Raw genomic sequence first — 27,276 nt, 5'->3', positions numbered from 1 at the left:
TAAGAAGTTTCATGCATCATGATTATTGTATACACCTAGTTTCCCCTCATGCCGCTCCATTTTCAGTAGATAGAACGTTGGAATGTTTAGATTTGGAGTTGTTCGCAGGTTAACACTGGCGAGAGAATGTCGATTGTTCTTGTTGTTCGGCATGATCCGACGACCCAAAGTTCGTTTGGTCAGGACGGCCATGCTCTGCGTCAGGCTGGTGACTGCCCTTGGAAGACGTCGCAGCCTCCATCATGGCTGCAGCCCCTTCTGAATCTAATGGAGAGTAAGCGGACCGTGTAGAAACCCACGTAGAGTGGAACGTACTCATGAGAGACTCTGTGATCTCCAATATGTCGACGACAAGTCGCTCAACGAGGTCTTCGCTCAAGGTCTCCCGCACTATTGACGGGATCGTGAGCTTGGGTGAATGCATGGGTCATGGTAGCAAGACTCACCAACTATGCGTAGGATTTCCACGTCCTCCGCCCCTTTAGGCCCCTAATGCCCGAGTTAGAAGTATTGTTATCGGAACAGTGGAAGGACTCGCGTTGTAGTTCGGTACAATCCAGCCTTTGGTCCTGAGCATAGACTAGCCCATGATTTAGTACACCGTAAGGCCAGAAACAGCGATTACGAGAGGTGCACCTGAATCCAGCTTTGTTTCACGTAGGGGTATTCCTTCATAAAATCATCAGATAACCTATACCTCTTTCAGTTTATCCTTCAACCATAAGGTAGGAGAAGAATACCTACCGGAAAGAGACCACCGGGAGGCCACGCTGGTACAGCTCAGGATCATCGCCCTTTTCCTCCGATTGGGTGCCGTTCGCAATAGCCGGCTTGTGGATGTTGCTCAAAACCTAGGTTGCACTCAGTGATTCAGTTGCACAGTCGCGCAAACAAGCACGTACCTTGAAGTATGTACGCTCTAGGGCTCTTGACAGTAGTCTAGCATTGCGCAGGTCTTTGATTGCTATCTTGGTATATCCGTCGACGCCAAGATTGAGGAAGTTGTACATCTGGGAAATTATTGGTGCAGCAGGTTTGGAGAAGTTCAGCGTGAACGAGAATTCCGTGCTTCCAAGATAATCTAATTGTTCGTGAGTAGGAATAGGGAGGACGAGGGAGGAAAGGTCCTTTACGAAGTTCGAAAATGAGGTCCTTGTGTAGCAGGCTTTCATCCTTCCAAAGCACCCAGCCCAAGCCTGGGTATACCTAAATAGCCAGGGCACGTAGGTTACTTGGTAACGTTAGATTATAAAATGCACTTACGAGGCCGAATTTATGACCGGATACATTGATGGACGCTACGCGAGGGACATCAAAGGCCCACTTGTAACTGGGATAGGCAAATGGTGCAAAGAATCCGCCAGACGCAGCGTCCACGTGAATAGGTATATCCAGCCCGGTATTGCTGTGAAGTTCAGTGACTAAGGGGCCCATTAAGTTAGAAACTCTGGTCATCCTAAGCGCGATACAGAACTCACGCAAATCATTCATTTCTTGGACATTTTCAAAATGTCCGGTGTATGTGCTTCCAAGAATGACCACGACGCCGATGGTGTTCTCGTCAATGAATTGGATCGCGTTCTTGGGATCCATGATGAAGTCACTTTCAACGCTAACCGGCACAATCCTGGCTTCGACATCCCAATAACTAGGGGCAACTCAAGGTGAGCATAGGGGAACATCGCTCGGCTTTAAACGCGACTCACCGAGCGAACTTCTCCACGCATACTTGGGCATTGGCCCCGAAGACTATGTTGGGATGGAAATAATCTTTTCCTGCGGCCTTTCGGCCCTCTTGCCACCGCTTCTTGAGAGCTAACCCTCCGAGCATCAAACCCTCGGATGATCCAGCTGTGGCCGTTCCCAAGACTTTGCTCCCCTTCGGAGCCTTCCAGAGATTGGCAACTGACAGCGCAATGAGTTAACGACTTGAGAGACGGCAGTAGCCAAAACATACTCATGGACACACATCGATTGTGGATATTTTGGGTGGCAGGGTATTCGTCGAGATCGACAGCGTTCTTGTTGATGTTCTCCATGATCAGCGCATTGGCTTCTTCCGGCATCCATGTATGAACGAAGCTAATTGAACGGCTCTCACTTAATGGTGTTTTAAATGAATATAACATGAACTGACGAGGCTAGATTCAACAACGGATTGCCGTCTAATGCAGTTTCATCGTGGATGATCTGGTATGCAGATTTCGAAGGTATTCCGTGGGCGGGGAGAGTGTACTTGGGCAAGCGGCGACCATCTTCGTCGCGACTCCAAGATTGATGAGCCACCCTACGACTCCCATAACTTGCGTGTTTGTGATGAGGATGGTCCTTGCATTTGTCGATGAGCTCGTCCGGGTCGACTGATAGCCGGCGTCTAATCAGTGAACGGCTATGGACGGGACCACGAGCAACTTACTGTGTCTAGAGAGGGACATAAGGAAAGAATATGAGGCAAGTCAGTCAGTCGTCGACGATTAATAGTCTATAGATAAATCTGTAGAGCGGCCGTTTTGTAGTTCACTCCACATAACGTCAGTGTTGCTCATATGATTCAAATGATGGAGACCCGGACCATGCACCATGCTGTTCAAAGACTGAAATATACCTGACACGAGTCGAGACCAGTGACTAAACGACCACGAAGGCACAGTTGGTGCTATTCTTGAACTGCTATTAACAATCCTGGGCCTCTTTGATCAAATCCGCAGCTCGCTCAGCAATCACGTAGGTTGGTGCTTGCGTGTGTACAGTAGGGATTCGCGGCTGTGAGAGGCGTTAGTGTGAATGATCCACCTGGTGATACATACCTACATAACATTGGGCATAAATTTAGAGGATAGGGAGCTCGCGATGAAGCGCTTTGCAATAAGGAGGATCCGGAAACTGGAAAATAGATTGCGGAAAGGGGAACTTGGATAAAAATATAGTAGCTAGTCGCATCAAGTTGCATCATGAAACGGACAGCACGTAGCAAATTCTGAACTCCCCTAGTACAACTCTTCTTCATCGGGCTTCCAGTTCTTCGCCTGGTCCCAGTACCCCTTCAATCTATCGCCGAGCACCTCCCTAGCCGCTCCGTCAGTGGGACAGCTCTTCGGCTTGAAGTTGTTGAACGCTCGGTCCCTCAGCTGGCCTTCCCAGACAAGCCAGCACTTATTCTCCTCCAGCGAGACGCCATCCCGTTCGCGGTCCTCGCTGGCCGCCTTCCCCTTCCCCTTCTCTTGCCCCTCCGCATCCGATCCCCCATCGTCGATCTCAACATCCTCGCCACCTCTGGGACGCGCGGACTCGGTCCAGGCGATACGATGCATCATCAACCGCTTGTACTGCTTGATGAACTTCGCCGCGCCTTCAACATATACCATGCTGCAGGCCGGATTGAAGATGCACACGCCCGTCAGGCTCATCTGCTCTGCATTCTTGCGCACTTTGAATTGATGCGCGGGGTCAGAAAGTGTCTTGATCCTAATAATGCAAATGTCAGCCAACGTAAACTAGCTACGAGGAGAGGAGAGGAGACGCACTTGAAGACAGCACCATAAATGCCCTTCTTCTCCTCTTCCAGCTTTTTATTCTCAACCTTTTCGCGTCGTTGCTCATCAGTCAGCTTGCGCTCGGCGTTCATCTTCTCGTGGCCGTGTTTACGGATCGCCACCTCACGCCGCACCCGAGCCTCCACGCGCGTCGGGTCTTGGACAGCATCTGACGTCAACACCTTCATAATGTTGGCAAGGCGAACTGGGATGATCAGGTTAATATGGTTTGTACCCGAACGAGTATATATAAGCATACCTTTAGGTGGATCAGGGGGGATGAGACCCATACGGATCCGGTCTCTCTTATCCTGCAATTCAGCTGCACGCCGTCTCTTCCGCATTTTCTTTTGCTCCTGAAAAACACTGTTAACCACGGTGTGTACGTGAGGGAAAATATAAGAACTTTTTTGGTGAGCATCAACGGCTTGAGCTCCAGCTTGTTCTTGTCACCAGGCGCGGGTATCGGTATCGGGTGCTGGATGTACAGCGATATTGGGGAGTCGTCCGTATGGATGTATAGATAGGAGAACCCGTATGTAAGGTCGTTGTAGGTCTTGTCCGGCAGTAGCGTCGCATCCCACCATTCGGCCTCTGGCGGTGGAGGGCGCTGCAGAAACACCGATTAGTACGCCGTAACGTGAGTAACGGGGGCACGTACCCGTATGTTCTTCTCAAGGGTATCAAACTCAGAGTCCAAACCAGCTTTCCGCGCACTCTCCGCAATCCTTTGCTTCAGCGCCTCGAGTTGCTGATCCTGCCTCATTTGGTTGCCCAGTTGCACGTACTTGCCCTTGGGATTAAACCGGAAGTTGCGGCCCATCCGTTCCTTCGGTGCGCCATCAAACCCAGTGTCCTTCGTAGACGCGGCGGCGACGGCGTATGGATTAGACGTGGTGGGGACAGCCACCGGAGGAGGGGGTGGGGGAGGCGTCGGCGCATTACGCACGTTGGCCTGTGCAAAGCAGCGCGTGAGTCAGAAGCTTGAGGGGATGGGAATGCACTCACCTTGATGGAAGCAAATTTGGGCTGCATCGGCTTGTACCGATCCTTCTTCGTCTGCGGTGCGGCGGGCGTCGTATCCAAGAGAAGAGGGTGCGCGGCCATCTTGAGGCCGGCGCCTTGCTGGGCTGTCTCTACCGGCTTATTCTTCTTTATCTGGGGGATGGTCTTGCACACACAAAATGAGCCGCGAGAGAGCCAATCAACGGGCGTACTGCGTACCATATACGGGTTATCCTTGACAGCCAGCTTCGTCTGTGCATCGGCAACACGCCGTTTGGCCTCTGCCACTCGACGAGACAAGTCATCCGACACTCCAGGCGTTCCCGGTGTACCTGGAGTTGATACTCCCGAGGGTGGCGTTGCGAGGGCAGGCGTCGCAGGCTTTGAGGGTGCTGGCAAAGCAGCACCTGAAGCTTTACTCTTCATAGCAGCGATCTTCGCCGCAATTTCAGCCCTCTTCTGGGCTATGATAGCTTCTTTCTGCAGCCGGACATAAGCTCAGAATGTGATAGAAAGAACTCGCGCAACATACCGATTTAACTGAATCCATTCCATCGGAGGCGCTCTGGTGGTACAAGAAGGTTATAGAGATAGTCAGAACATAGTTGGAACAGGCATATTCACCTTCAGGCAGACGGGAAATCACACTTACGTCGCTGTGAAGGACAACATGAGCTTGCAAGCGCGACGGGGGAAACATGAATCAGACCTTTTAGCTTTTTTGTTTGACGCCTCGACGGCGCCTTCAAAGGCGCGTTTCCTATCGCTCATAGCAGATAAGGGTGCGGAATAGGTCGACCGCGGTTGGGGAGGGTGTGAAGTTCGTTGGAAATTGGAAAGCGTCTCTATTTGGCCATGCTTGCCCCCCCGCCACATTTCCCGACATCCCGACGCCTTATGTAATTCCGTCGGGTTAGCCCAAGCAAGGCCAAACAGAAACCCACTCGTTCTAATTTGGTTCTAAATTCTAATGGTATTTAATTGTCATTGTACCCTTTATTTGGTTGCTTTTCACTTCGTTTCCCCTTTCCTCGCGTCGTTTGCGCGCGTTCTACCAGTGGACGTGCATATCGATCGATGTCAAAGCGAATTAGAATTTATGGACGGAGGGAGGTTGGAGGGAGGGCTCATTTTAGGTGGATGGTTGAATGATCTCCCTGAGCCTGTTTGTTTCGCATGTGTCGTCGACGCTACTTGTGTACTCTGTGGTGGGTATATGCAATTTGATCCTCCTTCTCCCATCATCCCCCCTGGCCCCGAGCGTGCGCGATAGGGTACCGTATCCATGGTGGGTGCACGTTATGATTTATCCTATCATTGGTCCGATACGTAGTTGAAGACGACGTTATTCAGATGTGCTTAGATTGCCTGCCGCACCGTCTCGCAAGCGAGGGGCTTTCGAGGTCCCATGATAATAAGATCGCCGATAAGGCTTGTTCGTCCTGCGGGCTGAACAATGTGCAGTTTTTGGTATGGCGTCTTATTGACGTTCCCAGTCCTTTGGAATGATATTCCGAACGGCCTTACTCGTGTTCGCACATCGTCCTACAACTCTCTTCCACGAAAGTGATTCTCACCGAACGCGGGTTTCCCTTCACTCCAAAAATCCATTCTCACCTCATTGTCGCTTCTCGTTCCCTGACTCGCGGGATATTTCACGGCTTCGTTCACGGCGCCGAAGGAGTATATTTGAAACTACTCGTGTCTTCGGTCCTCCGTTGGCGTGGCACGGAAGACCTAAACGTAGTTTCTGAGCACCCCTTCTCATACCATTTAGTGGCATGGCAATCCCTCAGTCGCTATATGGCTCCCTTGCATCTTCTGGCTATCTCCCTTGTCTGGCTCTTACTGCTGCAGACATGCACAGGCAGAATTTATTCCAAACTTAGTGATCTCCCCACCACCAGGTTCGACTTCGTGATTATTGGAAGTAAGTCCGATACATCCACACTTCTCGTTGGACTCGCTATAAGTATACTCACGTCTGAAAATGCGCGTATAGGTGGAGCAGCAGGAAATGTCCTGGCCAATCGCCTGACAGAGAATCCTCACATCTCTGTCTTGGTTCTGGAAGCAGGGGGCTCGTATGTTCAAACATCGTTCAAAATGCCAACACAAACTGTTACTCAATTCCTTTCGTCAGGAATGAGGGGGTGTTGGACTCAGAAGTTCCTTTCTTCTGCCCTAAGCTTTCCCCGGGCACACCATTTGATTGGAACTTCACCACAACGCCGCAGGCTGCATTGAACAATCATACTGTAGCCTTCCCTCGGGGTTTCATGCTAGGTGGAAGTACCTCTATCAGTAAGGGCACGAAGCTTGTGGCGTGACAGTCTTTTTGATGTTTTTGCCCTAGATTTCCTAGCGTATACACGAGGCTCCATGGACGATTGGAATCGGTTTGCGGCCATTACTGGAGACAAAGGGTGGTCCTGGCACCGCCTTCAACGATACTTCCGCAAGGTACCCACACTTCACCTCGTAATAATTTCTGCGATGTTCCAGCAATACTTTGCAGAACGAACACTTCACCCGTCCAGCCGACCACCATAATATCATTGGTGAATTCAATCCCCGGGTGCACAGTGGAAGAGGGATAAATTCCGTTAGTCTGGGAGGATTTCCTCGCCCCATCGACCAAATGGTGTTGCGAGCAATGCAAGAGCTCCCTGACGAATTTCCGTTCAACGTGGACATGAATTCTGGGAAGCAAATTGGGATAGGTTCTTCAGTTTCCTTTCTAATGACCAATGTAGAGGCTGATTAGCGTCGATGTCCAACCGTTGAAAGGTTGGACTCAAGGGACTATCAAAGGCGGTCGTCGCAGTAGCTCTGCAACTTCATATCTAGGTCCCAGGTTCATTCGACGTCGGAATCTCCACGTTTTATTACACGCAAGAGTGACAAGGCTTCTACAAGATGGTGTTACCGGGGGGGAAAAGTCCTTCCGCAAAGTAGAGTTCGCTCAGAACGCCCCTGGTTCTGGCGTAAACGGGCCATTCGGTCCCAGAAGAACTATACTCGCATCCAAGAGCGTCATCCTGTCAGCAGGCAGCGTCATGTCACCAAACATCCTCATGCACTCTGGAATTGGCGACGAGCAAATGCTTCGTCGCGTCGGTATCAAACCCCTACACAACCTACCTAGCGTCGGACAGAATTTGATTGACCACTCATTGACACGACTCGCCTGGAACGTGAACTCAACGGACACCTACGAAACGCATCTTAGGAACGCGACTATCGCGGCAGCCGATCTGGCAGAATGGAAGCGCTCCGAGACAGGATATTTGACGACAACACGATTTAGTTTCCTTGGTTGGCTTCGTCTTCCAAAGAACGCCACCATTTTCCAGCGATTCAAGGATCCCGCTGCTGGCCTTGACACAGCTCATATCGAGATGCTTATTGGGGTAAGTAGTGCCTTCACGGTCATGAAGTGCAACTCAGTCGTTGTCTCAAGAATGGCATGAATTTGGCACCACCGACTGGTAATTTCCTTAGTCTGAGCGTAGGAGTTGTCAGCCCCGCTTCAAGTAAGTACTTCATGTGCGCCTCGATACGAGTATATTGGACTGAAGGTTTGTCAAGGGGGCTCGATCACAATTAACAGTAGTAACCCCTTCGACCCACCTCTTATTGATCCTGGGTTAATGACGAGCGAATTCGATCTTTTCACCATGCGCGAGGCTATCCGAAGCGTGGCACGATTCCTATCTGCTCCGGCTTGGGCGGGTTATATCCTGTCGCCTGCGGGGGCTCTCGCAGATGTGGACCTCTCCAGCGACGAGCAGTTGAACGCTTACATTCGCAACAACACCGGGTCCTTGTTCCATCCTGTGGGCACATCAAGTATGGCACGCAGAGGCTCTTCCTCTGGCGTAGTAGATCCAGACTTAAAGGTCAAGGGAATCGAGGGGGTCCATGTTGTTGACGCTTCTGTGATGGTAAGTGTGGCGATGACCATCACGTTGAGAATGCACACTAATGTCTCCAAAGCCACGGGTCCCTGCTGCACATACGCAAGTACCGACCTACGTGGTTGCAGAGAGGGCTGCAGATTTGATCAAGGAGGCTTGGGATTGTTATTAGCATAAGACTTCATGGTAGTAGTAAAGTCGCTGATCTCGATGTCGTTCGGTAGTTTATCCCACGATCACAAATATATTCCCACAATCACAACGATATCATAATGCAAGACTCAGATACATGAGTGAACTCCACTAAAACCTTCTCAGCGGGACGCGTCGGACGACGATGAACGTTGCCAAACTAGCAAGCCAGTCGAGTGTCGCTCTCAACGAGGGCGTTGCGATAGTCCGAAAGGTCATCAAGGCCCTTCCTCCCTCGGCTAGTTTCACCACGTCCGAGTTGTACCAACTAGCACTGAAGGAATCACCTTCCCCTGGTTTCAAGCCTTTCCTGCGCAGGGGAACTAGACCTACTGTCCACGGCATTGGTCTCCCATCGTCGAAGCCAGGACCTAAGCCCCCTCACCCGGACCATCCAATATCCTCGAAAACGTGCGTGTCTTTGCAGAACCTGGTCTTCGCCCACTGACTAGTTGAACGGTAGATTTCTGAAGAGAGAGATACTCCCAGTGCTAGAGGGTAAACGCGAAATCAAGCTAGTCGCCGCGCCACGTCTTCCCAGTCGCCCACCCGCACCGCAAAACGGGAAGCAGGGAAAGACTGCACAGAAGCAAGCAAAGAACTCTGCGCCACCACTGCCAGCTTCGTCGGTGTCTGCATGGGTATGGAAGCCCGTTGACAAGACTGCACTGCCCGCAGCGCGTAAAGCGTCAGCTGGCTTGGACGGAATTTCTGCCCGGGAACGGGCGTTGGGTGCCGGAGAGGACTGGTCGCACTTGAGCAAACGGAGACAGAGGGCACGAGTTCGGAAAGTGCAGATGGATATTGATAAGCTATCGTTGTAGGCCTTCTAGAATCCATCCCTTGCTTTGAAATCATTCGTAGGAGCTCTAAGAAATTAATTCCTCTCACACATCGCTTACTGAGCACTTTTCCTCAAACCCCCACTTGCTATGGCTAACGACACCTTGTTGGCTCAGATACGCGGCCTTGTCACAGTCGATGTCGACTCGATGGACCCAGATGTCGCAACTAAACACACGTCCTCAGGGTATTCCTTCTCCGGTATGACATCCAACCAGGCGATCGTCCGCATCGAAGCGGTGAAACCAGAGCGAAAGCACCTGGTCACCCAAGCTATTGCCCTAGCGAAGTCAAAGCTCGGGGGTGCCAACGAGTCTGCATTGGTGGACGATGTGGTGGACATTCTGGTTGGTGATCCCCAACCATGCAGAACCCGTTAACTGATTTGAGTGGCGCAACCGTAGACAGTTTTACTCGCAAAAGAGGTCTATCCTATCATTACTGGAAACGTCCACGTGCAGACGTCTCCAGCAGCCGCGTACAATACAGAGGAGACTGTCAGACATGCCAAATCCCTCGTAGCATTATTCAATGATCAAGGAATACCAAAGTAAGTGATTTGATCATCATCGAGCGCCCACTATAATGCGCAACACGAAATATCAGACATCGTGTTTGCATCAAGATCCCAGCAACTCCCCAATCTTTGATTGCTTGTCGCATGCTCTCGGAGATGGGGATACAGACTCTCGCTACATGTTTGTTTTCTCTGCCTCAGGCCCTTGCCGCGGCGCAAGCAAACTGTATCTGCATCTCTCCCTACTTCAATGGTACGTCCGAAACTTTCTCCTTACTTCTCCTTTCATTGACTCGGACCGTGCAGAGTTACGCGTCCACTTTGAACCAACCATCCGGAAAGTGTATGATAATGCCGACGATGATCCCATGTGCGCGATTATCCACTCTATCGTGCAGCACTTCAAAGCCATCAAGACGAAGACGCTCGTCATGCCGGCGAGGTAATTTCCGATTCCCGTTTGTCGAATAGAAAAGTTATCTGATACAAATTACAGCATTGTGACAGTCGAGGAGGTACATCAGTTTCTCATCCATGGAGTCGAACAACGGTGGATGCTCACTCACCGTGCTATCTAGGTTCTCGCATTAGTTCGGTTGAAGCCAGACCACCTCACTTTATCCGGAGCCGTCCTTGATCAGTTAGCAGCACTCGAACCAGTAGAAGAATCGGTCTTGCAGCCCAAGCCTAGTGCTAACGACCACGAATCCTATGCAAAGCCAGACGGTATTGTTGATTCACACCTGCACCTCAGATTGCTATTTATTGACCGTCCGTCATATGTAGACTTCCTGGCCGACGGCGGGAAGCTGCTTGAAGAGGCGCTAGCTTTAGATACGGAGGTGACCAGGAAAGTGGCGGATGCGTTGAAGATTTTTGGCGAACAGGAGCTGTTGACGAAGGCGTTCGTGAAGCCCTTGTTAGGGTTATCGTGATTATCCCACAGGGCGGGGAGGGTTTGAGTCGTTCGTTTTAGCCCTGCATCCGCGTATAGATAGTGTCAACCTCTCCTCGAGGACTGAGGATTACAAACAGTGTAGCGGTGAAAAGATTGGATATAGTATATCTGGTGATGGTATGCCCGATGTCCGAATCCGGCTCTGTTACTAGATGTTAGACTCATCGCTCAGCAGATAGATGGTGATGACCATGTGGTCAATCAGTTGACGCGAAGCATCTGGGGTCCCAGCCAAACGTTTATTCGTGGATAATGGTTAGATTTCGATTAAGGAAGTAACTTGCTGACATCAGTGCTTGGTGGTCCGTTGCCAAACGCGCCGTACGAAGGGCCTTACATATACCAACCTAATACCGGATGTCCACCTCAATGTCCAGTAAACCGCGTTCCTTCAGTCTGGAGAGGCAACTTGTTGTCATACGAGTATAAATTTAAGGTGCTGTACTAAAATAAGTTAGTTGGGAAGATACCGTCATATCGCGAATCATTTGGCGATGATCGGATGAATAATCATGAACTGACGCCGCCTTGCGGTCTTGGCTGCGACGCTACTAGTTTCACTCGCTGGTGATTCGTCGCGGATGGATCAAGAACAGTTTGGGATGAGAGTACTATTCGGGTTGAGCCGCACCAATATGCTAACATTGGGGCCTACAAACATGGTATGGTGGCGAGGGCATATGTTGGATGGCTTTCTGGATGTGGAATGCCTCGCCAGTCACCAGTGCGCTATCGGACACGTCGTCTGGTCAACAGGAAGTTTAGAAACGCTTGGCATAGCTGGCGTCTTCGCCCAATCGATGATCTAGTTGATGTATAGTGAAACATAAAATCCATCCTCATCAGCAACATCAGCAAGATCGCAGTTTTCTGGAATCACTGGCCGACACCGGAAGTAGACTGGGAGGAACAGGGGTACTGGTGATCTGGACAGGTGGCATGGATTATGCGTGCCATGTCAATCATCTGACAGTGGGAAACTTCTTGAAGTTTTAAATAAGTACAAACAGTGACTTGATTCCGCAACCATCGTACGAATCGATCATCGACACTGCATCAACACCTATCGTCTCGCAATGCCCCGTACACTCTCACCATCACTTCCTTGCCGCATCTTCTCCCCAAGGAGACCCGATACTGTCAATGGGCAAGTTCAGCTCCGCCATCCCCTTTTGCGAGCTCTATTCTCCTTCATGAATCTCGCTTCTGGCTCTCGTCAACCCAGCATCACCCACACGACGCGCAGAGCATCCATTGATGCTGATGACTCGGAGGAGTCTCAGCCTGAATCGGAGGTGGATGGTAGCAGACCCCATAGCATTGCCGGTGGCCGCACCTGTGACGGTGTGTTCCTTGTCTGCTTCATTTTCCTAGTTTACTAAAAGGTTATCCCATTTTTCAGGGGGCATCAATTGTCACCACCTCAAGTTGTATGAACGCGACGTGCAGTATTTGCAACAAGTCCATGAGCAGCAGATGGTCGCTGTCTCGCGGCTTCTCCGGGAGAGCCAACAGCAAGTGCAGATGCTCTGCGATGTCTTGCGCACCAAAAAATCACCCTCCGATGCCGGTGACGTGGAGCTTGCGGAAACGGTTCAGGCCATGCTTCTTGCTCAAGAGCAAGTGCGGATGACTGAAGCGGCGGCGGCGGTGGACTTGGAGATCCGTGAGATGGATGCAGTTAGCATTGCGGAGACATTCTAAATACCACGCTATGTTGTATACGTTCTTGTTAAACAATCAAAACAGTCTTCATCTCCCGCAATTTGATCAATGTGTCAATAAGTTCATGTTAATACAGTAAGAGACCAACACCACTACAATAAAATCTCAAATGCATGGTGATCAATGTATCTATTGATATAGAAAGCCTTGAAAGCGTCAAGGGAGTGCGTATGAGAGAACGGCGAGGGTAGATATGCCGGTCCAAAGACAGGAAGAAGGTGCGCAAGGCGAAGCATGCTATCCAAGTGAACAACCGATAGGACAGGCGTGTCGTTCTGGCCAGTGGTCTCCGGTCGAACTATCCACATTCCGGTATTCGCATCGGGACGTTGGCCGTATCGTTTAAACCACCGGACCAAAGCGCAGGGAATCAACATGTCATCATATTTGAAAGAAAATAATAGAAGAACACGGACTACGGCCATGCCTTCAGAACCTGGGCGCTCCTGGTCCTCCACAACAAAAGCAGTGTCCCTCCGTTCTCCGCTGCCACGCCAGTCTGGAGTAGAGCGAATACGCTCACGGCGCATACCCCGGATACCTGACATGTCACTTGGTGCAAAGAATGTGGCGACGGCAGAGTGGTAAACAGATACTTTGGAATGGATCTCAGGGCAGTCGTCCAAGGTGATGTCGTTAGAGGAATAGTGCGCATGGGGATACAAGTGGTCGTATAGGAATCGCCGTGTGAGTCCATGAAGTTCGGGAACGTTGACGTGTTCAGCCAGAAGATCCATACGGCGAGGATAGTTGCGTACTAGTACAAACAGGATATCACTGTCAGTTTAAACCGGTGGTAGATTGGGGGTGGCACTGTACTTCTCGTCCTTGCAAGCATAACATTGCCCTCGACTAAATCATCTGTGGGAGCGCATCCTTCCGCCGAGTCATCTAGTGGATCAGATGGGACTGGCTTTGGCACTGCGTCACGAGAAATAGGCAGCATCCCACGGGTCTCGAAGTCAGTTCGCATTGCCGCAAGCTTGTCCAAACGTTGATTCGTGGTTAACATCTGACCAAGGGCATTCCAGCGACTGGATCGCCTCCAAGGCTTCTTGACTGCTGTGATGTGCCGCGATTCAGTAATCGATGAGCATAATCCATTTGGTGCTCCGAACTCTTGAATAAGGTGGGGATAATGGATGAGCGAGTGCTGTCGTGGCAATGAGAAGCCATCGGGACGAACTCCTAGATCACGGAAGACCTCACGAGATTGGTGAAACGCTGCCAGAGCTTGATTGACATGTTCGAGTGTTTGTGGCGTAAAGACTGGTCGTCGGACAAGGTAGCAGAAATCCAGGAAGTTTCGGAACGTCTTGATAATCTCAGATGGAACAAACCCCACAAGGGCGGGCAGATAAACCTGAATTCACCTTTGGTTAGCCCCCCATTGCAATACAGTATTTGAGTACATACTTTCATCAAGGCCTTTGAATCATCGCCTGTCCATTGTTTAAACCGACGACCATCTGGAAACCGACGAAGGCCAGGGAAGCTTGGCGCCGCCGCTATTCTGTAACATATTCACAATTTGGTATAAAACGGAGATGATACCTAAAGTTTGGGCCTCACCGATGATCAATTTCATCCATAATTCTTTTGGCCCCCGCTTGACCATGCTCAAGTTCTAGATATTCTCCCACCCAAGCTACCAGATGATCCTTGAAGGTACCTTTGATGATTTGATGGAGGAGATCAGGCGATATCATCTCATGAATATCAGCTCGAGGAAAATCATTCGTAAATGGCTGGCCATTAGCGAGCTAATAAGCGCGAGACCGTGGTTGAATAAGACATTAACTTACGATGATGTCATCATCCACTCCGTATTCGTTCCATAGGATTCCTGGATCGAATGTCCTAATCAATGTATTTGTATACTCTTTCTCTCGTCTTGCTGCAAATGTTGGATTATCCAGTTCGGTGCACAGTGCTGTACATCTACGGTACACTTCTGGTTCAGTAACTGCTGCAAATATATATAGCACGTACCGTGGACACCATCCTTGCACAATGGCTGCGAGCATTACTTGCTCTGGGTAGTCTCCAATAAACGCACCAAAGTCGAAGATTACCCGGCGAAAATGGCCATCGGGGCACCGTCGAACGACAGGAGTAGTCATATAGTTCTTGATTGAGGCGAAGATCGCCGAGATTGATGAATGGTAAAGTTGGCGCTTGAATTTCCGAAACGAAACATCAGTATCATAGCGGCGATCGGCTAGAAAATTGCGAAGCTACAGTGGACTAGAAGGCGAGGTGATACTGATAGACATACCTTTCGGAATGGCTAAAAAGGCAATTGGTATAACTCCTTGACGGTGCGCGCGACGAGTGCTGCCCCAAATGTTCCCAATAGAGAGGTACAATGGATGGTACTCGACTTGTCCAGTAGCAACAGATACCGTGGTCTTGTCACTTCCCAGGATAATAGGACAGTACATGGTGTGCTCATTTTGCTCGGGGTTTTCGTTATAGATCTCTGTCTAAGAAACGGGACCATTAATAACTCATCAAAGACCGAAGGTGCAAGACTTACTGCATGACGCCATGCATAATTAGCGGACATGGCATCACCCCAGCGTCTGTTATTCTTGTCATCGACTTCGACGTAAGGACTATAGTCGAATTCGCCATCAAAATCAGGGTTATCGAGCATGTTTTGCAGTACGATGTCCGGGTCTCGGAACCAAACTTCGTAGATCTTCTGTTTCCATAGTGGTTCTTCAGCCGTACCACAAGGGTCGACTTTCAGACATTGCCACGGAGCGTCACCAAGCTTCGAGGCATCAATGGTGTTATACATGTCATCGTGGTCCTTAAAGGGAGCACTGGCCTTGGGGTTTATGCCCATGTCACTGGCCGAGTCTTCAGAGTCAGAAGTGGCTGGTGGCGGTGGGTTGAGTCCCAAGAGAGTGAATAACTCGTCGAGATTGGAAGCCGACATCTCGTCTTTGCGAAAGAGAAGGTCGGCGATCTGGAATTGCGCGCTATAATCGAAAGGTGACCAATTATCGTTGCTAGGTTTGTCTCTTGGAGGTGGGGGAGAATCCGGTTCTAGCTGATCGCCGTCATGGCGGCATGGAGTGCCTAGAGACAAAGGTCAATTCAGCCTGAGACAAATACATAGAACTAACCTGTAAGTTGCGGGTGGGATGTCTTCTTGGTCTTAGGCTCGGCCCGAGGTACGTCCCCCTCATCGTTGTAACATACACTGTGGCTTGCTTGACTTGGATTATCCGAATCTGAAGTGTCACTGTTGTGGTCCGAACGCGCACTACTTCCACTGGCAATAGCATCTGGCGGTAGCGGGGAGCCACGTTGAACTGTGTTGCCATTATAATGCTTGCTGCGAACATGGTGAGTGCGACCGCGGTAGCTCTTAAACCTTCCAGCGCATCCTTCGAAGTCACAGCGGAGCCACCGTCCGGCCATGGCTAAGGATAGTGCTATTTGGGAATCAGATATCGTGCCAAACTGTGGCTCAGAGTAACGTGTGCTGACCAGGAATTTCAAACCCAACTAAGGGCAATTTCAAACAAGTTGAAAATGTCGGCCCTCAACGAACAAAATCGAGCAAAAGATACCTGTAAAATTTCACCGTTGAACTGTCCAATATCAACAACCAAAATCAACATGGCTCCGCCAAAAAAACGTACCGACACTCTGACCAAGGCCTTGCAATCTCGCATGCAGTCCACGACTCAGCCTACTCAGCCTGGGGGAGTAGAACTCCCAACAGAACAACAAGTTCCAGCCAGGCGCCGCACTGCATCAGCACGCAAGAGCAAACCCGACTCGCAGATGGCGCAGGCAGATCTTGAGGACCAGCCGGCTCGCACGATCAATACCCGTGCATCTAACAAGACAGCACATCCAGGTCAGATCATCCGTGACAATACCCAGAAACGCCGCTCATCAGCAGAGGTGCGAGCCGCGAACAACGCAAAAAAGGCCGACAAGCTTATGAAAAGTTTAATCAACGACCAGGCGCATCACGATGCCCTGGACAAAATCGCAGAGGAAGAGGAGCGCTTGTTTCTCGAGGATTTTGCAAGGCGCTGCGTTGCTGAGCGTCCAGACATCGATGTCGGTGGAGAGTCTGGTACCAATAGGGATGCGTCAGTAGGTTCGAAGGCATGTATCTCATTTACTGTCACTCACCTCGGAGATCATTGACGACATCCGAAAGTTCCAGTTGTCCAAGCATGCTATGAAGGCTAGCAAGCCTAAAAACGTCACCAGCAGAGTGGTGAATGTATCTGATGGTGAAGAAGGGGGCGCGAGCATGAGTGAGGGCCCATCGCTTCCAGACATCAATGCTCCAGACTTCACATGGGAGGATGTCGAAGTCCAGGAAGTAGATTCTGTCGCTGTTGTCGATGTATCAGATACAGATTCCCAAGACCATGAGTATCAGCCTACCAGAGACGAAGAGCGGAGCGACGTTGAAGATATGGATGTGATTGCGATTCCGGAGAAGAAAACTAGCTCGACCGCAAAGGGCAAAGCAGCTCAGGCTACCAGCGGGAAAAGGGTAAGTGCATTGTCAGCATATCTTGGGCAAATACTCACCGGCCATGTCTATTGCCAGGAGCGAGGGGTCGTTCGAGCAGACGTACTTGCTCAACGTGAGAGGCTGAGAGAGGCCACGTCGGTGGGAACAAAACGGAAAGCTCAAGGCGCTTCGACTGGTGGGAGTATCAAAGACCATGAAAGGTAAAGTTGAAGCCCTACTTCCATGTTCACTATTGATTCCGATGATTGCCAGCGGCAAGCGCGCCAAAACCATGGGGCTAGGTGGACTTAGAAAGGACTGGCGCCCACCCAATCAGTTGAAGCCTGAGCAACGAAGCTCTGCTTCCCATGCCACCAGCCGTGAACTTCCCACCAACTTGAACAATGGCCTGAGTGACCACGACGACGATGTTCAGACGGATGGGGAGTGGGATGCCGATGAAACCACCGACATGCTCGAAGCCGTTCGCACTAGCAAGACCGCGACTGTCCGACAAGCAGGGCTGCAAGCGAGTACCCAGGGCCCTGGCACCCGAACCACTGCTGCAAGAAATACTTCGCAGGTATGTTCGTCGTATTTGATTTACCATGCTTGCTGTGAGGCTGGTGGCCTTGCTCTCACACTGGGCTGGTTTAGCACGCGATGAGGCTGTCCATTGCCTCCACTCCAGCTCGTGCCGATTCACGGCGATCAGTAACTACTAATAGTAGTAGAAAGAACCTACCTGCGAGATCCAACCCAGCGTATCAAAGGCCCAGTGTCCCTCCCTTCACTCAAGACTACCAACCAGAGTCGACATCCGAGGACGTTGCCGCCATTGCCACTCCCAACACCCTAGCAATCGCCGGAAGCAGCGCTCGCCCCAACCAAAAAGTGGCCATCCGTGATCTCCCTTTCCCTAGGGGACAATGGTCAGCGTATATGCAAAAGTGGAAGGTATTGCGTGCCTCGCTAATAAACTGGAGCGGGACGTTGCCCGACATGTTCAGTGCCTCAAGCCACCCGGAATTCTTGCCCACCTTGAAGCAGCTGTGGATCGAGACGTTTCCTGAGCTTGCAGATGCTGCTGACGATAGAGCTCTGATAATCATAGTGAGGCCAATGATTTGACATCTACCAATAACTGACGAACTTTAACAGGCTGGAGCCACGATTGGGGATCACCGCAGCGCTATAGGGAAAGCCGCCGTTGCTGTGGTAGCCAACCTCATACCTGCAGATGCAACAACACCCCAAGAGGTACTGAACGCCCTCAAAAGCCGGTACTGCACTGTCCCTGAGTTCATCTACCGAGATCCCTCCGGCGCGGTGAGCATGTCCTAAATATACAAAATCTCCAAGCGACTGAGGCTCCGGACAAATAGCCCGGCAATAGAGGTTCATACCTCTCTGATCTCATCCTTAAAGTATTAGCGGTCCATATGGGAGTCGTATTACAAGCCCAGAAGGCGTTCGGTCGTCCAGCGGGTGCTCTTGCCCTTGTCTGTGCAGCGGTACGTCTAACAAGTCCTGAATATGATAATCGGTCTCTGATGTGTTCGAAATACAGATAGAACGCGCCTTGGATGGCTGGAAGGAGGGCGTGAATCAGATTGAAGAGGCTAAGAAAGATCCGAAGCGCAACAAGTCTCATGGGTTCAAGGCCGAGAGGTGGGGCCCCGTCGCCGCTCGCTGGCTCAAAGGTATCGACAAGAACATGACAGACAAGCGCTGGGAAATCCTTTTCCGTGATACGTCTGTCTTTATTCCCGACAGACTTTCAAACGACATCGACTGCGAACCATTCGCCGAGGGCGACATCCGTGACATTGACGGATCTGGTGACGAGTTCCTTGAGTAGTCATGGAACGAACTTTGAAGGTCTGTCCTGCCATTTATAGAACAAATCTGGCCGTATGCTTACTTTGATCAACGGCCGGAATCTACTTCAAGCTCGCTGGGTGGGGATTGATTGGTTACAAGTTTATCATTACCGTCGCTACTGTACAATAATAGCGGCCACGTATCCACCAATCCATGATGTTCGCACCCCAGCTTCCCCAGTTGTCCAGTCTCCCAGTAACTCGTCACTGGAAACGGGTAGGTCCTACTGGTGGCGGTTTCAACAACAGGAGCACCGGAATAACTGTCCGTACTGTCACAGATCATCCGGTGAAGTTGAATCTTCCTGATGCTATAGCGCATTCGGGGTCGTCATACGCTTGCCCGACGCGCAGGTCGATGGTGTACACAGCGCAACTCTGCCTAGACCAGGAGCTAATGACTTGGAGAAAGTGCTGATTAAGGTGCGGGCCATTGAAATGGGAAACAGTGTAGATATTTGCTGACGCAATGGCAAATACCTGCGGCTAAGAGCACAGGCATGTGGTTGAAGGATGTATCCCCTTGTAGGATTCTTGACAGCATGATAATGCGACACGCCATATGTCGACGATTGCGGGGGAATCATGAACAACTCCGGATGTTCATTATCTCGGTAGGTAGAAGAATACTGCCGAGAACAAGGGGGTACTAGTTGACAGAAGTTAGACCGCGTCCTTCGATACCCCTTGATCGTTGGACAGTGCTACGCGTATCTCGAACGGTTCCCTCGGTGTCATAGAGGTGGCTGCTGTCGACGTTGGCGCGTGGACATATTCAAACCAATCTACACTGTTCGCTACAGCACAAGTCGGTCAACGGGTTTCTCCCATAAACAATGCTACTGGATTCGTCCGAGCACTCACGATTTTGTAACTCCTGTCTCTGGCGCAACGGTCGTTCCAGAGTCGAAATCCCGTCCGAGCTGACCAATGAGCGAGGGGGATTCATTCAAGCCTTACTGTTCAGATGCCCATGCCTCACTGGTCCCTGCTTCGGCGACGATGTGATCTACTAGTAGGCCTCCGCACTTGGCTGTTCTTGCGTTAGGTATTGACCGTGGGGATGCGCATTGCGCTTATCATCGTGAGATCAAAAATCGAACTTGAAGTACCTCAGGCGCTTTGGCGATCTCCAACCAACCTACTACAAGGTTGCTAGTAACAACACCAACGATGGCTCTGGTTCGCCGAAACCTCCTGTATCTCGGAAGTAGCCCTCACCTATGATTCCTGCCGCGCGGCGTTGTCGATATAGTGTCATTTCGTATTCCGTGTGTACCATTGGAAACGGAACACACAGAAACGTCACCGACAAGGCAGTACTGATTGATGTAAAGATTTGAGACGGTTGGCCCTATTTGTTCTTTGTTACACGTATCCACCTTTGGCTCATTTCCCAGACCCGTATGGATCTGCGGAGTCTGCTAAGCAAGCCGAAGGATTCTGATACTTTAAAAGTGTTCTGTGAGTAAGTATCTCCTGCTTTCCATTAGAATTTATAGCGCCCTTCGCAAACTTTCGAGATGGATACATCAACCATGTATGTCCCATTGTTACTTGCTGAACGACTGCTAAGCACCTCTCTGATAGAACAGGCCCTTTGGTAATGAGTCTTTGCCCTGGCCCAAGATGCCATATCGTAAGGCATGACCCTGACAGAGGCTAGGCTTTAGGTTACATGCTCGGTTTTGTGCTCTTCGGTGTTTTGGTAACTCAGATATGTAGGGAGAATCTATTCTATCATGTTGCATCAGTGTATTAATGTTGCATCTCCTACTAGCCTTTTACACGACACATTTCCCGAACGATGCAAGAATCATCAAGGTGGTTGGTAAGCCTAATTCGCATCGACCTAACTCGCACTCTCATCGCCTTTAGTATGGTCCGTCGGCTTATTGGAGGCCCTCTTCACTGTATTCACCGTCGTCGCCGGATGGAACAACTTTGGCACGAATTGGGGTGACATGGACACTCTTCAAGAATTCCACTGGTCATGGCTAGTTCTACCACTGATGTCAGGACCAGGTGAGCACACCCACCGTGAATTTCTTGTACACGTCTAATCAAGGTCCCTGGGACGTAGTGATTTTTGCCACCCAGACATTCTTTGCCTGGAGAATTGCTAGAATCTCAGCCAAAATCTGGCTTGGCTTGCCATTTGTCGTGGTAAGCTCTTCCATCAAACAGCACATCCAATTCTAAAGCAACGTGGTTAGCTGGCCCTTCTACAATACTTCGCATATTTATACTGGTCAATTGGAGTATGTGGCACATGCACATCAACGATTGCTTTGCAACCCATACTCACGTCTATCAGACACTCGTACATGGTCGCACGGTTGACCAATTCCAAAGTTACAGACGGATCGTCGACGTGAGTGCCATATGTCAGGACATTGTTTCTCCCACCCCTTGAGCGCACCCATTTCCCCCCAGCTAGAGCTTGTTACTGGTTTGGTGTGCAATTTGTTGATAACGGTAGCAATGAGCACAATGGTGGGCCCGACATTGTCTCAGCGCTTCATGTTACTCATCGAGCCTCAGACGTTGATGATGCCAGAAATGTCGTATCGGTTGACCTACAACCAAATTGCTCAGCTCTCCGTTGAGACGAACGTTTTCCTAACCATAGGCTCTATGATAGAGCTCATCTTATGGCGCACGATGCCACATAATGGCTTCCATTTTATGTTGTATGTGATCCTTTCGTGACTACTACAAGCCTTCCACTGACATCTTTCTAGGTTTCTCATATTGGGAAGATTGTAAGTCAATAAATCATGCAAGCTGTCGAGTTCGTACTTAGCCTTCTAGGTATGCTAACATTCTACTCGCATCTCTGAATTCGCGCATCCATTATTCGACATCCCAAAACTCGAGCTTCGAATCACGTAACGGCGCAACCTTGTGGGCTGACATGTCTCGCCGTGAGATAGACATCAATACAATCCGGTCTGGCATCATGAATGTCCAAGCAAACGCAATCATCAATACCCATCACGACTCTGAGTACGGGTTCCAGCCTTCTGTACGTGCAAGATTTCCCTCCGGAGCAGCAGCTTTAAGTGCCTGACTGTCTTCCTATACTTTTAGTCGCTACCCGATTCAAAGCAGAATGCAGGGTTGCTACGGTTTAGCGACTGAGTAGGGTGTAAGATTTCTGTTTCTACAGTCATATGTATCGTTATTTATGTAATGCTCGTTCGACCTCGTAGTTGAGCGTATATCACCCGCAATGTGCGGTTTATCAGTAGGATAAGCCACCGTCGCCAATGTGTCATGGATGTAGTGTAGTCTTATTCTGTTAGACCAACAAGTCACGCGCACTATTTCACTTAGCGCCAACTATCATCTCCTCGAAATCGAGGCAATGAGTTCTTCCCTTCCTTTGAATCCGCAGAGTTCTTCGAAATCACATTCTTTTCATACAAAACCGTTAAGCTTGTCTCCTACAAACCCAACAACCTCACCTTCCCCGCATATTTCGCGGAAACACCGACCCCCTTCAATCAACGTGACTCCAAAACGAAGCCAACTCGCCAGACGACAATCTTCCATATCGTATATCGTTAGCCCACCTACGACATGCCCTTCGGCCCCTTTGACATGTGGTGCAGAATGGCTGAACAGAGGTGACCAGAGACACGGCGGCCAGCTTTCGAGGAGCATGTCATTAAGCAGCAGGGCTGTCCTGAAGGGGGATGTCAAGAGGGTATCTAGTCGCAATGCCTCTGAAGTCGACGACGGAATGGAAAATCAGAAGCGAGTACCATTGACGCCGGTTGAGAGGTGAGTTTTACGGTCTTCATAGTTGGCATCAATGAGCGAGCGTGACTAGGCACGCCGAACTGCTTCATATCATCGCGCAGAAGGAGTCCATATGTTTGGAATTACGCTCTCAGCTTGAAGCACACGAAGCGGAGTTGCTGCAACGTAAGTGCAGACCCAATCCCATCCTGGCTACATGCTTATTTTGTTCAGTGAAACGAAAGTGGGAGATTGTTGTCTCTCGTGGACTTGACATTCCGACACCTCTGAGTCTGGATCGCCTCCCTCCTACATCCCATGCCGTTGACAAAGGTTCCGCCGTCGTGCTTGAAGGGATCAAGGAAGGTGTACAAGGCGTCGGTCGCCTAATCCTCGGACAGCCAGCGACAACGTCGGGGAAAAGCCGGGCTCGAGGTGACCGCCATCGCACCATGAACACGCTCCATCTATCCCAATCTTCCGACATATCAGTTTCCTCAAACGCAAGTTCCCGGTCTAGTGTAATGACTGCTAGCACCAAACGGACGAGCGTATCATCTAGCGGCAGCGCAGGCGCTGACAAGGAGGCTCCGTTGGTGCGCAAGGACACAGGAGCAGCTCCTACAATGAGCCCGAGCTCAACATTCTCACCACTCTTGCAGCAGATAGAAGTTCCTGCTGGGACGACTGATACAAGGCGTGAAGAGTCACCCCTCGCCTCGTCTTCCCCTAGAATCAGTAACAAAACCCTTCGCAGACGTTCGGCTGGTACTGGTTTATCCCCTTCATTGTCTTCACGTCTAGATGACGATCATTCGGCCCTTTCCACTACAAACCAGCACGACGAACCTACCAAATCAAGCAAGAATCCCTCACTACCGCCTCCCGTGTCGATACCTGGATTAGGTGCCTTCTCTGCTGGCGTTGGTGCGGATACAACTGGGCTGGGTAAAAGATGGGAGGATGGGTGCGTACATGGTTCTCGTTTGCTTTCCCAATAGCTTAATGAGACGCGTATGGACTATGTTGGTCTAGGTTAATCAAGAGTCAGAGGCGAGCATCCACATTCTTGTCTGACCTTGTCTCTGCCTTCTCCCCACCGACTTCTTCATCCCTTTTGCTGCACTCGTCTCCGAGCGCTTCTCCTTCCTCGTCGGTGACGCCACTCAGGCGTTCTCATACGGCGCTCTCACCGTTGGCTAAGAGTCCTCCGGCTTCAAGATCTCTACTCGACGACTCAGACGATGATAGCACAATCGGAGGGTTAATGAGCACCGACGTCATGATACCAGTACAGTCGCGGACATATCCAGCCAAGAAGACGCCGTTGCGTAGGACATCCAGTCAGAAGGCTTCGAAACCCAGCAGCATCCTGCCGGACGACGAATGGAATTGGTAGACCGTTTCTCATCACTTTTCTTTATCAATTGTTACTATCTCTTCCTTCCTTCGGTTTGTCGCTCGTTATCGTTCACTCGCTATTAAGTTGCATTCTTCCCTACATTCTCATTTACATCGCGAAGTTTTGTATCACGGTTATCTCACACTCTATACCGGCTCGGCGATCCGGAGGGTCCTCCCGTTCAGACTCCTTGGTGCGTGTCTTCAGTCATTCTTGTTTTCTTTCCCTCATGTTCGTCCCCTCTGCCTTCCTTCAGCCAGGACCGATGGGACTATCTGATCTCCAATACACAGAACACTGTCGCCATTACCAAATCATCAAATTCCTACATCTGGAAAGCTTCATCACATATTGTACAGCACCCGAGTATTGTACATTATCATCATATATTCGCGTCGGCGAGACACATCTCAACATACTAAACACCAGTGATCCTGAGTTCTTCAGCGATGATCAAGGCAGCTTTCTCGCCGATCGCGAGAGCGGTAGAATAGGTGTTCTGTTTGCAACATGAGTGCAACATCTAGGTGATGGGGGTCATACTCACGGAATTTACGTTCGAAGGCGGAATAGATATATCTGTTATAGAGAGGTTAAGTTCCAATTCGTGTCGCGAAGTACGGATACTAACCTGCTACCTTTAAGTTCTTGACGCCGTAAACGTTCAATCGCGAGTCGACAACACCTCCGTCTTGGCGAGGTTTCATGGCACATGTTCCCAGCTACTCATCATGTCAGTCTCTTAAACTGAAGCAGTCCAATTGATACTTACAGAGTGCCAAGTCGTCGCAACTATTTCGTAGATGTAAGTTGATGTGTATACATATATTGAGATTCCGGCACTTACCGAACTTCTGGTGGAACTCATCAATGGCTTTGTCGTCTTCAGCTGAGTATACAAGATTAGGTGCGTCAAGGTCCACCGTAGTCGTGTCCTTCAGGGATGCTGAACTATCCTCGGCAAACGCTGGAGCGACAGGAGGGAACGCGCCCCGGAAGAGTGGGAGGCGCCTCACAAATTCGCGACTCTTCTTATAGCCCCATCGCAAGGCAGCGACATCGGCAGGGCTAGAATGTTTCAGTGAGAATATAGCAGGTCACAATGTGTTCGGGTCATACTGGTTCAAGAAGCCCGCATCGAAATCTTGAGGAGTATAGACGTTGTCATCCACAATGTGGACGCTCCCACGAGACGCCGGATATGCCTACGAAGATTGTCAATCAATCGCGGAATTTCATCTGTTGATAGGACATACGAGGTGATAACCACCGCAGATAAACTTCAAAGGTGGGAAACCGGTCTGGTCAGTAGGGAAGCTGAAACCATTAACTTAGACGAGCAGCCAATCACTAGATGCAAACAATTCGGGGGCGAACTCTTTCAGTTCGTCTTCAAACGGACGAACTTTAACGGCCGCGTCGACACCACTTAAGCCACAGTTTGAATACAACACTTAGAGATGAACATGGCAACCCACTTGGCACCCAGCTTTCCAGTCCCGTCAGTGGCCCATTGGGTAAGTTCCTCTGCAGCCATAAGTTAGCCAACTCTCTAACTTTTTTTTCGCAAACTCACTCGTCCACTCTGCAACATCGCCTTTGAAAAGCAAGTCGTATGTCTCAACTTCCGGGTCGGAGATGTACGGCACAACCCCAAACAAGTGGTCTGATCGTAGTCTCGTGTTACCGACGTTACACCCATGGTATTTGATGCTCACCTTGGTAATTAGCACCGACACCCGGGAGATCAACAAGGGGCGTAATGCCCGCCGCCTTGAGAATTTCCGGAGCACCAATACCGGACCTCTCCAAGACACCCGGTGACCCGAAGGCCCCAGCGGCTACGACCACGAGCTTCGTAGCCCGGACGGTATAGAGATCTTGGGGCGCCTCTGGGTGGACGCGATTGTCGAAGACGAATTCGACTCCGGTCGCCGTTTTGTCTCTGCCGCAAAAATGACAATATGGCCCAAGGGACATTGCGTGGTCTTACTCAAATAGAACGCGCTTCACACGTCCACCATGTACAAGGTCGAGCCCCGTACTTCCAATTTGATTGTACACAAAATGATGCTACCGCATTCCAGGTCAGGTCTTCGCGTCTTATCATGTTGAGTGGTGAAACTTTTGAAAACTCACTGGTACGTCCGATCGCTTGCCATCGACACTACACCATCTAAAATCAATTGTCATCAGCAGACGAGAATGATAGGATCATGGCTTTTTCTTACTTCGGCCAACGCTAATGATTGAGTTCACGTTAACATAGCAGCTCTCGGAAGGTCTTAACATTTGACTTACCGCAAAGGTATTGATGGAGCTCACGCCACATGCGTTGCCATCTTGCCCCAATACTCGGCGTTTGTCATATTTTGGGCCAATATCGAGGAACTGTTTTCCGGCTTCACTGAAGAAACCACCGTACGAAACTTTCAGAGGTCCGGAAGAGCCGTGCGTCGGTGCACTGGGATCGATCTCATATGTCTCCACCTGGTCATTGTGTTAGCTCACGCGCAAGATGAACTCTCGCCAGCGAGGTATGATTCACCTTCTGTAGCAAAGGGATCAGTTCCTGAGAGTTCCAACCAGGATTGTTGTATTCATTCGCCCAATCATCGAAGTCCGATGCGGAGGGGCGGTTATATAATACGAAGTTCACAGAGGATCCCCCGCCAACGCACCGCCCAGACTGGATGATGGCAGAACGGCCTCCCAAGTGCTCGCTGGGCTTGGCAACATTATGGGTTATAGTCGTCGTTGTAGGAACAAGATGGGTGATGTAACGACCTGGCTGTACATGCTCAGGCATGTCCTTCGTCAATGGGCCAGCTTCCAGAAGGAGAATTCTAAGTTTGGGAGCAGCAGCGGCCAAGCGGCCTGCAGCAACGCCCGCGGACGCGCCGCCTAGGGACACATCTAGGTTAGCCTCTAATATTATCCATAGTTGATGAATGTTACCTCCAACGAAGATAATGTCGTATTCAGGATTAAAAGTCGGTAGAACCATGTCTTGTATCGCCGATGAGGGGGCTTTGATGTAGGATATCCCATCC

At 50.3% G+C, this 27,276-nt stretch overlaps 10 protein-coding genes across 10 annotated transcripts; 6 read left to right on the top strand and 4 right to left on the bottom strand.

Annotated features, from left to right (window-relative positions):
- Positions 1-109: 109 nt before the first annotated feature.
- PC9H_006054 (uncharacterized protein) lies at positions 110-2,435 on the bottom strand (the record flags this gene model as incomplete). Its single annotated transcript, XM_036775608.1, has 13 exons — positions 110-264; positions 316-390; positions 447-489; positions 637-691; positions 745-851; positions 903-1,081; positions 1,134-1,206; positions 1,264-1,421; positions 1,479-1,648; positions 1,707-1,905; positions 1,970-2,082; positions 2,138-2,360; positions 2,417-2,435. 13 exons carry the CDS (start codon positions 2,433-2,435, stop codon positions 110-112), a joined length of 1,569 nt encoding a protein of 522 aa, XP_036631627.1.
- Positions 2,436-2,987: 552 nt separating this feature from the next.
- Positions 2,988-5,309, bottom strand: PC9H_006053 (uncharacterized protein; the record flags this gene model as incomplete). Its single annotated transcript, XM_036775607.1, has 9 exons — positions 2,988-3,465; positions 3,525-3,738; positions 3,793-3,889; positions 3,940-4,143; positions 4,195-4,488; positions 4,542-4,703; positions 4,758-5,018; positions 5,071-5,194; positions 5,248-5,309. The coding sequence occupies 9 exons, from the start codon at positions 5,307-5,309 to the stop codon at positions 2,988-2,990; spliced, it is 1,896 nt and encodes a 631-aa protein (XP_036631626.1).
- Positions 5,310-6,920: 1,611 nt separating this feature from the next.
- On the top strand, positions 6,921-8,630 carry PC9H_006052 (uncharacterized protein; the record flags this gene model as incomplete). Its single annotated transcript, XM_036775606.1, has 5 exons — positions 6,921-7,001; positions 7,295-7,951; positions 8,002-8,074; positions 8,130-8,485; positions 8,538-8,630. 5 exons carry the CDS (start codon positions 6,921-6,923, stop codon positions 8,628-8,630), a joined length of 1,260 nt encoding a protein of 419 aa, XP_036631625.1.
- Positions 8,631-8,795: 165 nt separating this feature from the next.
- PC9H_006051 (uncharacterized protein) lies at positions 8,796-9,474 on the top strand (the record flags this gene model as incomplete). The annotated part of the gene is made up of 2 exons (XM_036775605.1): positions 8,796-9,061; positions 9,114-9,474. 2 exons carry the CDS (start codon positions 8,796-8,798, stop codon positions 9,472-9,474), a joined length of 627 nt encoding a protein of 208 aa, XP_036631624.1.
- Positions 9,475-9,582: 108 nt separating this feature from the next.
- On the top strand, positions 9,583-10,945 carry PC9H_006050 (uncharacterized protein; the record flags this gene model as incomplete). Its single annotated transcript, XM_036775604.1, has 7 exons — positions 9,583-9,840; positions 9,898-10,043; positions 10,100-10,263; positions 10,317-10,452; positions 10,507-10,525; positions 10,589-10,736; positions 10,797-10,945. The coding sequence occupies 7 exons, from the start codon at positions 9,583-9,585 to the stop codon at positions 10,943-10,945; spliced, it is 1,020 nt and encodes a 339-aa protein (XP_036631623.1).
- Positions 10,946-12,044: 1,099 nt separating this feature from the next.
- PC9H_006049 (uncharacterized protein) lies at positions 12,045-12,672 on the top strand (the record flags this gene model as incomplete). The annotated part of the gene is made up of 2 exons (XM_036775603.1): positions 12,045-12,312; positions 12,371-12,672. The coding sequence occupies 2 exons, from the start codon at positions 12,045-12,047 to the stop codon at positions 12,670-12,672; spliced, it is 570 nt and encodes a 189-aa protein (XP_036631622.1).
- Positions 12,673-12,785: 113 nt separating this feature from the next.
- On the bottom strand, positions 12,786-16,128 carry PC9H_006048 (uncharacterized protein; the record flags this gene model as incomplete). The annotated part of the gene is made up of 9 exons (XM_036775602.1): positions 12,786-13,450; positions 13,513-14,056; positions 14,110-14,206; positions 14,266-14,441; positions 14,499-14,634; positions 14,686-14,914; positions 14,972-15,179; positions 15,233-15,783; positions 15,831-16,128. 9 exons carry the CDS (start codon positions 16,126-16,128, stop codon positions 12,786-12,788), a joined length of 2,904 nt encoding a protein of 967 aa, XP_036631621.1.
- A 255-nt stretch (positions 16,129-16,383) lies between these two features.
- On the top strand, positions 16,384-19,052 carry PC9H_006047 (uncharacterized protein; the record flags this gene model as incomplete). The annotated part of the gene is made up of 8 exons (XM_036775601.1): positions 16,384-16,818; positions 16,886-17,230; positions 17,288-17,412; positions 17,465-17,774; positions 17,849-18,304; positions 18,353-18,520; positions 18,577-18,705; positions 18,762-19,052. The coding sequence occupies 8 exons, from the start codon at positions 16,384-16,386 to the stop codon at positions 19,050-19,052; spliced, it is 2,259 nt and encodes a 752-aa protein (XP_036631620.1).
- Positions 19,053-20,480: 1,428 nt separating this feature from the next.
- PC9H_006046 (uncharacterized protein) lies at positions 20,481-24,220 on the top strand (the record flags this gene model as incomplete). Its single annotated transcript, XM_036775600.1, has 13 exons — positions 20,481-20,538; positions 20,748-20,795; positions 20,855-20,905; positions 20,953-21,099; positions 21,158-21,240; positions 21,291-21,404; positions 21,517-21,767; positions 21,819-21,839; positions 21,889-22,139; positions 22,383-22,863; positions 22,913-23,007; positions 23,056-23,788; positions 23,857-24,220. The coding sequence occupies 13 exons, from the start codon at positions 20,481-20,483 to the stop codon at positions 24,218-24,220; spliced, it is 2,697 nt and encodes an 898-aa protein (XP_036631619.1).
- Positions 24,221-24,641: 421 nt separating this feature from the next.
- On the bottom strand, positions 24,642-27,230 carry PC9H_006045 (uncharacterized protein; the record flags this gene model as incomplete). Its single annotated transcript, XM_036775599.1, has 15 exons — positions 24,642-24,722; positions 24,771-24,802; positions 24,855-24,945; positions 24,996-25,015; positions 25,071-25,291; positions 25,343-25,428; positions 25,480-25,540; positions 25,586-25,651; positions 25,702-25,750; positions 25,800-25,889; positions 25,942-26,168; positions 26,217-26,296; positions 26,525-26,713; positions 26,772-27,127; positions 27,182-27,230. The coding sequence occupies 15 exons, from the start codon at positions 27,228-27,230 to the stop codon at positions 24,642-24,644; spliced, it is 1,698 nt and encodes a 565-aa protein (XP_036631618.1).
- Positions 27,231-27,276: the final 46 nt, after the last annotated feature.

The sequence above is a fragment of the Pleurotus ostreatus genome, assembly GCF_014466165.1.
Source record: "Pleurotus ostreatus strain PC9 chromosome Unknown scaffold_4, whole genome shotgun sequence".
Lineage (NCBI taxonomy): Eukaryota > Fungi > Basidiomycota > Agaricomycetes > Agaricales > Pleurotaceae > Pleurotus > Pleurotus ostreatus.
The sequence above is the reverse complement of the archived record's forward strand: the minus strand, read 5'-3'. Positions and strand labels throughout refer to the sequence as shown.